The following is a 15,167-nucleotide window of genomic DNA, read 5'->3' as shown; positions in this document are numbered from 1 at the left end:
CTGGCTAGTTGGCAAGATTTTGTAAAAATATATATGAAGGGTTTTTGACAAAAGTGGATTTAGAGGCTTTTGCATCTGAACTCCTCATATGTTTAGGCTATTTAACAAACTCTTTTGATTTGACTTTTGACAAAACAGTTTGACAAAACGTATTTTTTTATATTCAAACCAACTTCGATAATGCTGCAAAACAAACACACACTTATTTTTAGTTCATAATGGCACAGCATGTAAACTGGATGGTTTCAGGGTATGCATTGTGAATAAAAATGGAACATATGCCAAAGGAGGCTGCATGTCTGTATTATCATTTCTCAAATGCAATTTTCCACCTGCTGGCATGATTGTGGATCTCATTTATTTCCCTGGCTCACCTAATTCCCTCAGGATGATTAAAGTTACCATATTGTTATTTATTAAATGTTTATAGAGTGAGACATAGCCACAGCCATTCAAATGAGGCTCACATGAAGTTTGCATGTTGTCCTGATTTGCACCCTATGATGAGCATTGAGGAGTTCCGGAGAGAATAAAGACCTGCCAGAAATTCCTCAATGGTGTCTAGGCAACGCCCCTTCTCTGACACCACACCCCTTTCCACTACAAATCCCAGATGAAAGCTCTGAGTCAGAGAGCTTGCGATGCGGCTCCTGCAAAGGCTTAAGGCTGGGTTATAGGAGTCACACATGTCCCGGTAAGTGTCTGCTTATGTCTTCCTTTGCCAAAACATGACACTAACAAAGCAAATGTGGATTCTGCTCTGTGGATTGCTCTATAATGATGAATCTCTATAATGATGAATCTACTTACATATTTAAAGTGAATTGCTATTCAAGGTATAGCAAAGAAGTACGGATGCAAGCAAGGCAAGATGATTCTGATGGGTGTTGGCTATCCAGGAACAACCATAAACCAAATGACAATTGTAGATATAGTTTTATTGGCTATGTGCTGCTTTTCCATGGAATAAGGAAGTTATTAAAATGTGGTTATGAAGTGAGTTATAACCAACAAAATCTGGTACTGTTTGGTCATCGCATGTGTGCACTAGTTCGGGTAAGAAACACATCAATTGCACACTATCAGCAGGTGTTGGTGATAATATGCAACTTTTTATATTTTCCAACAGACAATATTAAGAAAGCCATGAAATATAGCAACATGTAACTGATGTCACCATTTGACTAGCACTTGGTACAGTAGGGAGCTATCTTGTGTGCATGCTGTCAGACTCCAACATTAACTTATTTTATTGTTTGATAGTGAGCATGTTTACAATGACTGGATGCGTTGTGGGTATTGGATGTTGAATTTGATTGAAGGTCATCCTTCCATTTGCATCCCTTTGAAGGTTTGTCAAGATATTCCACTGAGGAAACTTTGACAAATTCACATATTAATAAACATTAAATTGTAGCCTAAATAAGATTTTAGCCAGTGGCTAATTTCCATCTTTAGTCCCTTGCAGGTTGATGGTCCCTATAAGAATACATTTTCCAGTAATCATTTTTTAGATGTTCGGTACAGTGTATTATTGCATTCCAGGTTTGAGATGCTCTACATACAACTTGTCCAAAGGCATGCTATGCTGTTTCAATTGGCTTTACTTACAAGCCAACATGCACACAACTTATTGTGCAATAAGTAATATGACAAGATCATTGCATTAAAGTTGTGGTCATTAATTTACATACACATGCTAAAGTTGACCTAAAAATGTTAATACAAAATCTTCTGATTTTCTGAAAAATTATAGTGGAATGTTCTTGGCATGGTTCCATGAAATCCATGGATCCATGAAATAACTGGCCTTTAAAAATCTGCCTCTATGGAAATTTCCCTCACAGGATCAAAAAAGTATATATTCTATTTATTTATTTTTTTTTAACAAAAGGAGACCTATATATATGACCCCTGTATTTTAAGGAAGAATATTTATTTACGATACATTATTCCTTCTCAATGGAAATTGGGGTGCTTAAAGGTTGGATTTCCCCTCATTTTTTGTAGGCCTAAGGCATTAAGATCAATTTCCAAACGATTTTTTAATTTTTAGTCAACTTTAGCATATGTAAATTAATGAAAAATGCACAACTGTATAATCTGCTTCAAAAGTTAAGTTGTTTCTTATATGTCTAAAATTGGGCAGGTTAAACAGGGTTTTTTTTTTGTGAGTCAGTTGTGAATCAGATGAGTATTTTAATTCATACACAACCTCAAGCTAACTCCCCACACCAGAATGTTGGGATATCAGTGTTTTCCCACCAGTTACATACATTACTCATGGCAACTGTCAGTTCTTGTGTAGCCTGATTTTGATTTTGTCTTGATTTTGTCATGTACATACTGTAACTTCTAGCCTGGCTCCACCTTCCTACATAGTTCTGCATAGTTCTACACTGCCCATCACAGTCAGCATATAGGAAAGATGTGAGTTCATGTTTCTGTCACTGAAGAGTATAATAATGGCAGCATAATACGAGCAACCGCGGTGGTTAAGAATCTATGAGGTATCTAACACAATTTCCCACACAACTTCTTGTGCTTGCCATGGTTATTTCCAAACTGGCATAATGTTGGCTTTCTGGCTTTCCTTTAAACTGCTATATTTAACCAACAATGTAGTGGTCATGTTAATCACATTGAATGAAAGTGTCTGCCATATACCATAAATATAAACAGAAACAGTATACAGTATTTTGTATATGATGCATAAGTTAGCCTATTTATTAAATTGTTTCAGTTATTGACATTAGAGTAGACCTACTGCAAGTCGCTTTGGACAAAAGCATCACAAACATGATCATATAATATAAATATAAATATAGATTTTTTGTAAACCCATATAGGTGACAAACATGCGTTACTTGCCACTGATATGACAGCTAGACTAATATAAGATGTAGGCCTATAGCCTTGAGTGAACAAACTAGCCTACTTGAAAAAAAAGAGGGGGAAAGGTTGTCTGTGTAGCCTACCCAGGCGATAATGCAAGATTGTCCAGAAACTTCTATTACATTGTTTTTTGCTCATGAAAGCCCATTATTTTTATTGTTGATATTTGATATTATCATAGTAGCTATAAACATAAACCATATTGTGTATATCAGTTGTTTTTATTAAATTGTTATTATTACTAATATTAAAGTTAATATTCTTATTATTAGGCCTATTATTATTATTAGATTGCAAATCACTTGGACAAAAGTGTCTGCTGAGATCTTAAACAAAAGGTTGTCGATGTACCCACTAGGGGGCGATAGTAGCTAGATTGTCCAGGATATTGTCCGGAAACTTGCCCACTTCTTTAGTGTTTTCAGAGCCCGTCTACGGTCTCTGTTTTCCTGTGTGGGCATAATAGAAGTGTCTCCGATAGAGATGTTTTCTTGATAGTGGTATTCGAGTGAGTTTTGATGTATTATTCTTGGTATTTATTTAGAAGTGACTCCAGGTCAGGTCGGAAATTATATTTCGATAGTGTGAGAAATATGTGTGTTAGAAACGTGTTAGCATAACACCCGTCTATGATAAACACCACGAAACTGAAGCAGAGGGTTGAAGCGGAAGTAATCAAGATTAAGATGACTGGATGATAGCTGCTAGCAGCTACCTCAAAAAATACTGAATGACCGTAAAATGGTTAGTTGTGTCGACCCAGTACAGTAGTGCCCTGAGTTGATATCCCTCCACTTACCGCAGGATATCAACTGGCACTGGTACGAACCGTCCGCATCAACTGACACTGATGATCGTCCATCACAGGTCACCCGGGTTGCCCCAGGTTCGAACTCGTAACCTTGTGATTTTGGGTCGGGACCGCTAACCATTGTCCTACCGCAGGACAAATGTGTTGTTGTATGATCTTTAATTAATCTTTAACGGTTATTACGACTACAGTTATGTCATAATGGTGTTCGGTGTCTTGGTTGTTAAGCAACCAACTTGGTTAGCTAACATGGCTAATGCTAGCTAATGTAGCTAGTGTGGTGGCTAATGCCTTTGACCAGGTCCATGGACAGTTACAGTAACTTTTGTCTGCCACAGTCTAACAGGTTTTAACATTCTCCTTATGGCCCTTTTAACACCATGTAAAGACATGCTTCAAATGTTCAATATGGATTTAGCTCCATTAACACAATTTATAATCTTAACTAAACCAAGCCAAGTTGTGTTTGTAGCTAGCTAACATCCTATGGCTAACACAGGTTGTGTCCGAAACGGGCTAAAATGCTGCCTTCTAAGATATCTTACAGGGGAGCGAGGCATCGTGTCACGTCCGAAACAAAAACGCTGCCTTCTAAGATACCTTCGTTTTACCCAGTTTTGAAGGCAGCATAGATGTATCCTTCATGCTGCCTTAAACGTCCAAAAGTTCTATTTAACTATGATGTCAGTGAACGGTAAAATGCTTCCATTCACCTCTTTGTATTTAGCTTGCAAAAATCACGATATGTCTGTTTACACGTCTAAGCATGTTTATACTTCAAATTTCGACTTCTCTCCTCCACAACACCATCCCCGGGGTCTTATCAAGTGAACCACGTTGGCTGGTCAGGTTTTTAAAGCATTTCCAGAAATTGTCCGGTCATTACACATCAGTGGCAATTAATTTGCAATGACTATCATGCTAATAGCGATTTACGCTAACGCAGCTAAAGCACAGCTGTTGGTAACATAGCAACGGCGTTCTATGTTGATATCTTGCTAGGCTGTCCGAAACAGAGTTTTTAGCTGCTGCCTTGTTGCCCTCTACGGCAACTCACTCGCAAGGCAGTGAAGGCAGCGTGGCAGTAGGCAGCTGCGTTTCGTTTCGGACATAGCCACAGTGTTTGCTGTGCAGGCCAGTTGGAATGTGCGTGCGTCCCAGCAGGAGGCAGCAGAGCCGAGGCTTTGATAGGCCTAGTAGCCTACATGTGACACATGCTCACACCATAGGGCCCACACTTAGACAATATTGCGAACACTGTGTGTTCATATCTGGCTAAATCATAGACTGTATATACAGTCTATGGGCTAAAAAAAAAAAAAAATAGCTGTGAGTAATATCAACATCAGTCCTCATAGCCAAATCCATGTGTTTTTCAGTCCCCAACAACTTACTGCATCTGACCAAACTAGTTTTACTGCCTGTTCCCACAAATGACATCCCCAAACTAGGACTTCCATGAGAAAATGCTGATTCTTATGTGATAAATTCACTCTTTGGACAGTGTGTAATGTGATAGTAAAAATATTATACAGTAGTGATTTTAACGTAAACCATGCCCATGAAATAACACACTACCTGAAATAATAGAATACGCATGCACCTTAGCTATTCTAAAATCACTGGAACATACAGACTCTTGGGGTTTACTGCTTAAAGGGATATTCCGCCATTTTTGGAAATACGCTCATTTTCCACCTCCCCTCGAGCAAAACAATCGATATTTACCTTGTTCCCGTTCATCCAGCCATTCTGTGAGTCTGGCGATACAACTTTTAGCTTCAGCCTAGCATAGATCACTGAATCGGATTAGACCATTAGCTTCTCGCCTGCTAGCTTCATGTTTAAAAGTGACTAAGATTTCTGATAATTTTCCCATTTAAAACGTGTCTCCTCTCAAGTTAGAAAGTGCAATAAGACCAACTGAAAATGAAACCTGCCGTTTTTCTAGGCTGATATATATATATATATATATCATCTGGCGTAATAATCAAGGCAACTTGCAAACATACCATAGGCGCAGTGATATCGTACGCAGCATCTGAAAATAGTCCCCATAGACATCAAGCAGTAGTAGTGCCAGTAGCTGCAAGTTGCCTTGATTATTACGCCAGATGAGAATGTAGTTCCATGTCAAATCAGCCTAGAAAAACGGCAGGGTTCATTTTCAGTTGGTCTTATTGCACTTTCTAACTTGAGAGGACACACGTTTTAAATGGGAAAATTACCAGAAATATTAGTCACTTTTAAACATGAAGCTAGCAGGCGAGAAGCTAATGGTCTAATCCGATTCAATGATCTATGCTAGGCTGAAGCTAAAAGTTGTATCGCCAGACTCACATAATGGCTGAATGAACGGGAACAAGGTAAATATCGATTGTTTTGCTCGAGGGAAGGTGGAAAATGAGCGTAATTCCACAAATGGCGGAATATCCCTTTAAGAGGACTACAGTGGCATATGCTCCCAAACCATTCTAACATAAAATTCTAGACCCATCTAGATGCAGGCACAATGTGAACAGAGCAGAAAGCAGGCAAACATCTAATTAGCAGCTATCACATGCTTAAAAAAACCTGCAGAGATTAGGCCTGCTCACATACTTTACAGTGTAATATACTATGCTATTTCTAGAACTGCTATTATGGCTGATGTCAATCGATGTTTTACTCACATAAAATATTAAATATTTTAATGAACTAATCTGTAACTCACATTTGGTGTCAAATAAACATACCACCAGTGTTTGAAATGTATCTCTCATCAAGGGTCATGGATATTGAACGAATCCCAAGCATTATGATGGAAGATTCACAAAAAGAGAAGGTGGGCCTCTGCCAGGATGACCACCTGTTACGTCTGAAGGTTCTGACGGAGAAGCTGCAGCTGGACACCAGAAGGCCCTTTTACCTGGAGTGGAGGGCCCAGCTGGAAGGCCCTGCTCCGACGGCCCAGAGCGGGAAAGAGGAATGCGTGGCTGTCACCCAGGGGAAAGACACCTGTGTTCCAGGATCTCTGAAGCAATGGGGACACAGGGACACAGGGCCTGGCTTGGGGTCAGGTGGAGACTGCAGACCATTCACAAGTCTCAGGAAGTTCAGCAGCATAGACGAAGCCCTGGTCTGGCTGAGGAGAGAGCTGGTGAGCAGGACCTTTTGCTTTGTTGTGTAGCTGAAGAGAAATGGTTAAAACAGAGTATACAATGTAAAAATGTACAATGACATTCAATAAGCCAAGCAATGTACTACCACTGTGCCATTGGTATTAGCATGGAGACCAACTTTCCAGATACAAAATATATGTAATATGATTAAAAACCCTATAAAATACAATTACATGTTGAGAAGAGGGGAGTTTAATGTGAAAAGTGTTACACTAAATGTGGTAATTAAAAACAAATGATCAAATGAATTCACCATTTAACACAGACAGAAATGCGAGTACAAGACCAGCAGCTTGCCCGGCAACTGATGCGCCTGCGCAGCGACATTAACAAGCTGAAGATCGAGCAGACCTGTCACCTCCACCGCAAGATGCTGAACGATGCCACCTTTGGGCTGGAGGAACGCGATGAGATGTCAGACCTGCTCTGCGACTCTCCCATCACACCTGGATTTGGGCTGTCTGCCCCGCTGAAGCTCATTGGGGTCACCAAGATGAACATCAACGCCCGGCGCTTCTCCCTGTGCTAACATAACGGATGAGAGCCACTTCAGAAGTAGGTGGATGTGCTGGATGGCTGGTCTGTAATGTGGATAAATAAGAATGTGTTTTCACTGTCACAGATGGTAGCAGCAATACACATGAGCACATACTGTAGCTGTCAGACTCTGTTCAATCTATTTCTGAATTTGTTACTCATGTTTAAAGCTATTGTTTTGGCACAGATGAGCCAACACCTTTGCTTGAGTTGATATTTAGAATTTGTTTGTAGGCTGAATGCCTGTTTTTGAATGATTTTCATGTTAATCTCTAACATTTTCTGGACTTTGTACACTGAGGAACATTTTCATTATTGAAGTGGAGACAGAAGGTTATGTTTGGACACAAAGGAACACTGAATTGTCTTATTGGTCCACAACATAGAATCATTATCCACCTCAGAGACTTTTTAAAATCAAAAACACAATTTGTGTTTTGTTTGACACTCTAAATGGAACATTTAGAAAGTCTTAAGTGTTTCCCTGATCCATTCTGAATGTATGAACAATATGACACTTAACTGATTTCTTCTGATTCATTAAACATTTTTTAAAGAAATGTTTTTTTTTTTTTTTTATCATGATGTGTTTCTGACTTGTTGGTCTAGAATAATGGTATCGTTTGGCATATACAGTAACTTATCACGATACAGTCATGCTATGCGACAATCCTTTCTGTAAAAAACTTTTAAAAATCAGGCCTGCTGGACCAACAGGTTGAGCTTTCTTGTTTGACAAGCAACAAAGAAAAGGAAGAGGTTAGCAAAACAATGCTGCACCATACAAAGGCAAATGAGGATGGGCTCTTCTGAGAACTGGCCAAAGGAATGCCCATGTCAACCACTGTTTCACTGAAAAGTTGATTTCTGATTTCAAAAACACTGTTTGACAATCTGTGTAAAGAGACAGAAGTGTCGGTTTTGACATGGTCAACTTTGTCATGACATACAAATGCAGTATTGTATCTGCCCACATGCGCAGTCTAACCCATTCACACCTAGGTGTGGACTCAACAACAATTACAAAATTGTCTTTGTATCCAACTCGTTTGTTCAGTCAGAGGAGGATTTACTGAAGTCAAGTTCAGGTGACTGACACATCTAAACTTATTCGACCAAAGTTGTTTCAAAATGCAACCGAGGCAGTAAAGATCTCCCTGACCTACCACGCTGTTTCACAGCTTAGGGTCTTTATACAGCCATATTGGCAACAGAATGGAGGTATCATGGAATTTCAGGTTTGGGATTGTCATTCTTGGGGACTCAGCAGTAGGAAAGTCCTCTCTTCTCCATCGCTACACTGAAGGCATATTTGATGACTCAAGGCAGTCTCCGCTTGGAATTGATTTTAAAGTTCATCATCTGGATTTTGACCCCGGTATTGTGGTGAAACTGCTCCTGTGGGATACCGCTGGACAAGAGAGATTCAGGTGAGCTGTTAATCATATTAAACACCAGACAATACAAGTTGTATGATTATATATATAATATCACACCACAGATCAGTAACAACATTAATGTTTTGGTATAGTAATAAGAATGTAATATATACAGTACATAATTTACTATTCCTCATGGCAGATAGGACTGGTTTCATTTTCAAATAATTTACAAATGGACCATTTCACTGCATGGAGAGGTTTATTTCCTTTCTATTAATTGATCTACTGATACTTGCCCTCACACAGGTCAATTGCCAAGTCCTACATGAGGAATTCTGTTGGTTGTTTGCTTGTATTTGACCTGTCCCAGAGACAGACCTTTGAACGAATCCACAGCTGGCAACAGGAAGTGCTTGACTATGTCAAACCCAACCCTATGATATTCCTGCTGGTGGGCCACAAGTGTGACCTGGATGTACAGAGACAGGTCACCACAGAGGAAGCAGAGACCTTGGCTAAGAAGCTCAACATGGTGGGCTATCTGGAAGTCTCCTCCAAGGACAACACAAACGTCAGCCTGGCGTTTCAGACTTTGGCCCAGGGGATCTACAATCAGTACCAGAAACGCAGAATCTCTATCCGAGACGGATGGTATGGACTTACAGTTGGAGCACCTGTTCAGACCAACCCTCTCAAGACAAAGCCATCTGGCTGCCACTGTGGCTGAGGATGGATGGAGGTCTATAGCTCCCTGTAGTTATGCAGCTCATAACTGTTATAGAGACGATGGTTCTGATTTTTGCCGTCTCAGATCTAACATTAACAATTTTTAATAAATTCAAAACATTCTTTTAACTTTGTAATGAACAATCCAAAAAATTAAGCAGACAAATTTGGAGATTGAATGGAAATGGTTGCTAGAGCAAACTTTCCATCCAATTAGAGAGTGGAAAATCCCTTTCTGTGCCACATTAGCTTTCCTGTACATGCACATAGCAGGAAGGAGCTGTCACTGCTTGCTTTCCCCCTTTATTCGTCTGTCTGCATTCATGCCTATTGGGGCCCCTCTAGAGTTTCCCTTAACCAGTCCTTTGTATGTCTTCACCTATTTTCTGCCTGTCTGGGTCACCCAGTGGCATGGGAAGAGGAAGTGATCATTTCACACTTGACACAGACAAACAGTGGCACAGAAGCTGTGCGACTGATTAACTGACACCAATTCAGGACTTTGCTTTACTTTACTGTGAAGAGCTTGAGTGGTCACATGATGAGTGTGTTTGCCTCATTGATGTTGGACATGTTTCCCTCAAATAGACCTAGCGGTCCAAAACTTGCTTGGAAATGTTAGCCCGGGAATAGATGTTCTTCCCTCGTAACTTTTTACACCAGCACAGTATTTAAACATGAGTAATTCTTTATGGGAAGGATGATGTGTGTCTAATAAACTGTTGTGAGGCTCCACACTGACTATATTTTCTCAAATGTTCATTCTGTTGTATACACTTTGATTGACTGCCCAGAAAGAAAATGTATGATCATGGTGTAGACCAGCAATCATTCAACCATTGATCATCCCAAAAAAACAAAGGGGACTCAGAGAGATCTCTTGGATCTCTAATGACATGTTTTGCATAATCTGATCATAGTCTTATTGGCCAGGGTTCCCACTGTTAAATCACATTTCCTGACTTTCACTGACTAAAAAGCTAAAACACCCATATGTATCTGGCCTGAATTTGCATCTTGCTGATGAGCAAGATGGGCATAAATGGGTGGAGGAAAAAATCAAGTAGGGTAACGGTAGGAACCATATGAAATGCATGAAATAATCCAGTAAAGAATAATACCTGATAGTCCATGACTTTCCCCCCCAAAATGACCAAATCCCCTAACTTTCCATGTCTGGAATAGACATTAATATTCCATGAAATTCCATGACCCGTAAGAACCCTGATTAGCTCATCACCATTTCCAAAGCTCCAAGATGATCCCCGTGTGAAGACGAGGAGTTAGTCTTTCTCAGACACTGGAAGTGTGTTGTTGTATGATATATAAAATATATAAACACACCACTCACAGGTGGAGAATAAACTGGATGAACTATTCGGGCTCTGATGAACTTGACTGATTCCACAAAATCTGTCAATGAGCAAAACTAACATTCTAGGTGTTCATAAACCCTGCTGATATTTTGATTGTGGTTCTCAGTAGTGGACTTAAGAGTAAAGATGACCAAGAAGGATCTTATGAGATAACTTGACAAGTGCAGGTCTTCAAAAGGTCTTTTGAAGTCAACATCGTAAGAGGATTATGCTGGTTCATGAGCAATTAAGTGATTTCACTGTAGTTTTTCAAAGAGAATTGACAGTCTGATCTTCACACCCAGTGCTTGGAATAAGACAGTATTTTGATAAATGCTTGCAATTCAATAAACATTGATTCTCTATACCAAGCACATGACAGATTTCTGTGAAGACAAACCATTTTTAAAAGGAAGGAAAAAGTGAAGTCTCTTTTCCATTTGATTAAAAATTGTTGAAACACAGTGCCATCTAAAGGCCTTCCTTAATAATAGCAGCTAATCTTTGAACGTTTACAGCCACATTTGTACATAAATTGAACAATTACCACTGGATATTTTAGTTCAGTTTTCAGCAGTGAAATGGAAGATGCACTCTTACAAGTAATTTCAGACATACCCACACGTTTAAAGTCATATTCATATATTGTTCATTTTCATATATTAGTGAGGTATTTTTTTTATTATTAAGGTTTACACAATGTGAAGTATGAAAGAGTAAAGAATGCAAAATGCAGTGGCTTGCCCGAACTTTCTAATGTAGGCCTATACACTTTTAATATTATTTGTAATCTTGTCTGCCTTTCCTTTGGATTTCATTCAAATGTAAACAGAATTCGCTAACATGGCACTTGGTCCCATTGAAAATTGAGTTGGGATAAATCAGCTGAAAATAGCTGAGCAAAATATTTGCTGTCCATGAAAACCATATTTTACCAGGAATATGTGAAGAGTAATATATGATTAGTTCAAATTCTCCAGAGGAAACTCCCCTTTTTGCCTCATGTGCAAAGTGAGTTCTCGTCTGAGAGTCAGTGCTATAATTTGTTAAGTTCACACATACTAATGGCGCCACAGTACGCACCTAGTCTACGCTCACGACTCCCTGTCGTTGCCTTACTCTTGGAAACTATATTTATCTTGTTTTTTGCATTCTACGTGGAAGTTCAACACATATTCTCCATTACATTTTATGCAGGTTTGTACAGAAAATGATTCAATATCTGTATTTATGCCAGGCTACTTCTAATTGACTGTGTAAATGTGCCTTTTTTATTCCAAAAAGATAGGCTACGGTTTAGACAGTCCAATATACAATGTTCAAATACAGACTTTCTCGATGGTTCAATAGCTTTGACAATTGTACAGTTGGGGTGGAGATGGACTGCATGCAGCGCTGACTAGAGCTGATAAGAGCTTCTAACAGGCTCTCGCCTCACCATTCTGCCCAAATGCTTGCCAGCAGAGCAATGCTTGGAAAAAGCCATTTCCCAATAGGCTTCCCTTCACATGACAAGCCTCACGAAATAGAAGATTTCACCAATAATAGGGTTTATAAAGGTTTTACAGGCAGTCTCGAATTGTCATGTTGCATGTGCAGTTCAGGTTTTTCTTCACTAAAACCGGGGATCCTTAAAATGACAACTGTATAATAACTGTATGAATGTGTCACTTACCTGCAAACATCTGAAGGTGTGCTCTCTTTTGGTTTCAAGAGTTCCAGGATGTCCACGTCATGGTTTTTATGGGATTTGGCTTCTTGTCCACCTTCCTGGTGCGTTACGGCTTCAGCAGTACTGGCTTCAGCTTGCTAGTTGCAGCCTTGGCGGTGCAGTGGGCCATTGTGTTTCGGGTTCTTCTGCAATTACCATATCCAGGGCGAATCACCATAGAAAGGTATCCCTGTGTGCCTACTCCTGAGAAAGACAACAGGGCAAATACAAGTGACCACACAAACTAATTTGAGGAACTGAAAAAAACCCCATTATACTTTATCTCAAGCAGTTAAAGCCACTATTTGTGTTGCCAGGTTGGTCCTTGCAGAAATGAGTGCATTCTCATCACTGATTTCCATGGGTGTTGTGATTGGGAAGACCAATCCTGTCCAGCTTCTCTTGATGTCTTTGATGGAGGTTACTGGGTTCATTCTAAATGAGTGGCTAATTCAGACTTTACTGAAGGTGAAACATTTACCTGAGTCAAGTCTAGAAGCCCTGTTTGAATTTTTATTTTACATGGCTTGTGCATTGGACAACTGACACAGATGTGCAGAATATAATGAAATGGCATGTGTCCTAACAGGTCAAACTAAAACACATCATCATGTACCTCCACATATATGGGGCATTCTTTGGAATTATGACATCTTGGACACTATATCGTAAGGGTATTGAACCTCGTCATGAAAAAGAGAAATCTGATCGAAAGATGACATTATTCTCCTTCTTTGGTGAGTTAGAATACAGGTGCAAGACCTTTCATCTTGTTAAAGCAACAGTATCGAGCAATTTACCTCTTTTAGGCATGCTATACAATATAGGCTACATAACAGGTCTATACAATTTAGGACCACCCTGCACATACGTTGGAAAGCTTTCATTGCATATTTCCAGCTCTGACTAGTATACCCTGCTGGTCAGTGCCAGCTGTGACTTTGACTGAAAGATAATGTAACTATTTGGCATTTGTGTTTGCCTTTATGGGCCATGTCTTCTCTTCATGTTGAGCTCTTGGTTAAATCTTTGTTTTTCAGGGACTCTTTTCCTATGGATATTCTGGCCCAGTTTTAACTCAGCGTATTTACTGAACAAAGACATGGATTTTGCAGTGCCTTTAAATGTCATCTGTAGTACATACCTGGCTATGGCTGTCTCTGCTGTAACTGCCATCGCGCTTTCTGTTCTTTTCAACCCTCGAGGGAAACTCAACATGGTGAGGTTGGCACTAATTTTCTAAAACGTCCAAAGGATCTTTGTATGAGCAACATCTACAGTTAAAGAGAAGAGGGAGGGCATCACATTTTTGAAAGCCACATCAAAGAAAGCTTGCACAGACACGTGTATAAATTGACTGAAATATCTAACTCAAAATATGAGTTTTGTGACTTTACACCAGCACTTTGCAATACAGTTCTATGAGTGGTGTTAAGAGTTGTAGCTGACTGGTCCAGGTGTCGTTCTGCCAGCGTCATGTACAGAACTGCATTCTCGCTGGTGGGGTGGCTGTGGGAGGCACCATGTCAACGTTTCCTCAACCTTGGGTTGCCATGGCAGTTGGGTTATCAGCTGGCATAATGTCAACCTTGGGACACCAATACATTAAGGTACATGAATTTGCTTAAAATGGGTCGATATTTGAGTATGGATCAGTAGAAATACTCTAACCTTTGTTGTTTTCTCCCATTAAGCCCCTAATGGAAATAGTGTTCAAATGCCACGACACATGCAGCATCCTCAGTGTGCATGGGCTCCCTGGCATTCTGGGATGGTTTGTTCGGCTCTTTCTTCAGATTGCAAACTTTGACAGCACAACAATGTAGGTAACATTCCTGTAACCTTTCCTGTATGTAATTGTACCTTTATGTACCTAACACAATATTCTCAAATCTTCACCCATCAGTGCAGTGAGGTTTACTGTGTATCACATCTTGATTCTCCTCATCACACTTGCTTCAAGTCTGACTATGGGAGTCATTACAGGTACTTACTGATCATTTAAAAAGCAGAGGTGGGAAAATCTGGTTTCTGAAAGAATAAGTCATACCGAGTATTGTTGGTTCATGTGCACTTAACAGGTCATTTCAGAAATTAGATTAACCACCCATTTGAGGAGTTCTGCTAATTAGAATCAGCTGGCTTAGTGAATTTTTGGAATAAATATGTGGTAAGACCTTTACTTTCTGAAGCCAATTTCCCATGTTTAGAAGATTACAGAATAAAGTTCAACAAGAAGATCCATGCACCTACTGAAGTCTTTATGACCGCTGGCTGTCTTTTTCAGGTATCATCCTAAAATGGAAGCTTTGGAGACCCCCTCAGGACAGGAAGTGCTTTGATGACCAGGCCTTCTGGAAAGTGAGTGTACTACCTGTAACATTATCCATATTCTGTTATACATTTGATAGCAGCATGCAGATGTCCATATTGATACAACACACTATGGTATGTACCACAATAAACTATGTTTCAATGTCAACAACAATGTCTGTAAAACTGAAATATTTTGCAGTTTCCCCATCTGGCAAAACACGAATGACAAGCTGGAAACAAAGAAAAATCTTTGAGGGGAAAAAAAGCAATAAA

The 15,167-nt window shown here is 39.6% G+C and overlaps 3 protein-coding genes across 6 annotated transcripts; all 3 read left to right on the top strand.

The window, feature by feature from the left end:
• Nucleotides 1–659: 659 nt before the first annotated feature.
• LOC134067652 (protein FAM167A-like) lies at nt 660–7,964 on the top strand. Of its 3 annotated transcripts, none has more exons than XM_062523038.1 (3): nt 660–694; nt 6,473–6,845; nt 7,133–7,964. In XM_062523038.1, exons 1-3 carry the CDS (start codon nt 687–689, stop codon nt 7,394–7,396), a joined length of 645 nt encoding a protein of 214 aa, XP_062379022.1. In that variant the 5' UTR covers nt 660–686; the 3' UTR covers nt 7,397–7,964. The 3 variants fall into 3 exon arrangements, with proteins under 3 accessions (XP_062379022.1, XP_062379023.1, XP_062379024.1); XM_062523039.1 differs by lacking the exon at nt 660–694 and adding an exon at nt 3,329–3,403; XM_062523040.1 differs by lacking the exon at nt 660–694 and adding an exon at nt 3,758–3,781.
• A 513-nt stretch (nt 7,965–8,477) lies between these two features.
• LOC134067654 (ras-related protein Rab-39A) lies at nt 8,478–10,230 on the top strand. Its single transcript, XM_062523041.1, has 2 exons — nt 8,478–8,834; nt 9,093–10,230. The coding sequence occupies exons 1-2, from the start codon at nt 8,620–8,622 to the stop codon at nt 9,511–9,513; spliced, it is 636 nt and encodes a 211-aa protein (XP_062379025.1). The 5' UTR covers nt 8,478–8,619; the 3' UTR covers nt 9,514–10,230.
• A 1,684-nt stretch (nt 10,231–11,914) lies between these two features.
• Nucleotides 11,915–15,149, top strand: rhd (Rh blood group, D antigen). 2 transcript variants are annotated; one of them, XM_062523020.1, is made up of 10 exons: nt 11,915–12,064; nt 12,582–12,762; nt 12,896–13,046; nt 13,168–13,315; nt 13,619–13,797; nt 14,051–14,188; nt 14,273–14,400; nt 14,485–14,564; nt 14,866–14,939; nt 15,094–15,149. In XM_062523020.1, exons 1-10 carry the CDS (start codon nt 11,932–11,934, stop codon nt 15,118–15,120), a joined length of 1,239 nt encoding a protein of 412 aa, XP_062379004.1. In that variant the 5' UTR covers nt 11,915–11,931; the 3' UTR covers nt 15,121–15,149. The 2 variants fall into 2 exon arrangements, with proteins under 2 accessions (XP_062379004.1, XP_062379005.1); XM_062523021.1 differs by lacking the exons at nt 14,866–14,939; nt 15,094–15,149 and adding an exon at nt 14,660–14,703.
• The last annotated feature ends 18 nt before the right edge of the window (nt 15,150–15,167 follow it).

This window comes from Sardina pilchardus, chromosome 20 (assembly GCF_963854185.1).
Source record: "Sardina pilchardus chromosome 20, fSarPil1.1, whole genome shotgun sequence".
Taxonomy (NCBI): Eukaryota; Metazoa; Chordata; class Actinopteri; order Clupeiformes; family Clupeidae; genus Sardina; species Sardina pilchardus.
Note: the sequence above shows the minus strand (reverse complement) of the source record. Positions and strands in the feature narration are given on the sequence as shown.

What these genes read in the sequence shown, in the direction of transcription:
- LOC134067652 (XM_062523038.1), top strand. An exon ending in TCTGGCTGAGGAGAGAGCTG is followed by an intron (nt 6,846 to 7,132) that starts GTGAGCAGGACC and finishes CATTTAACACAG; the next exon opens with ACAGAAATGCGAGTACAAGA.
- LOC134067654 (XM_062523041.1), top strand. Translation starts at nt 8,620, where the DNA reads ATGGAGGTATCATGGAATTTCAGGTTTGGGATTGTCATTCTTGGGGAC. An exon ending in GCTGGACAAGAGAGATTCAG is followed by an intron (nt 8,835 to 9,092) that starts GTGAGCTGTTAA and finishes GCCCTCACACAG; the next exon opens with GTCAATTGCCAAGTCCTACA.
- rhd (XM_062523020.1), top strand. Translation starts at nt 11,932, where the DNA reads ATGGCGCCACAGTACGCACCTAGTCTACGCTCACGACTCCCTGTCGTT. An exon ending in CTCGAGGGAAACTCAACATG is followed by an intron (nt 13,798 to 14,050) that starts GTGAGGTTGGCA and finishes TCGTTCTGCCAG; the next exon opens with CGTCATGTACAGAACTGCAT. An exon ending in AACTTTGACAGCACAACAAT is followed by an intron (nt 14,401 to 14,484) that starts GTAGGTAACATT and finishes TTCACCCATCAG; the next exon opens with TGCAGTGAGGTTTACTGTGT.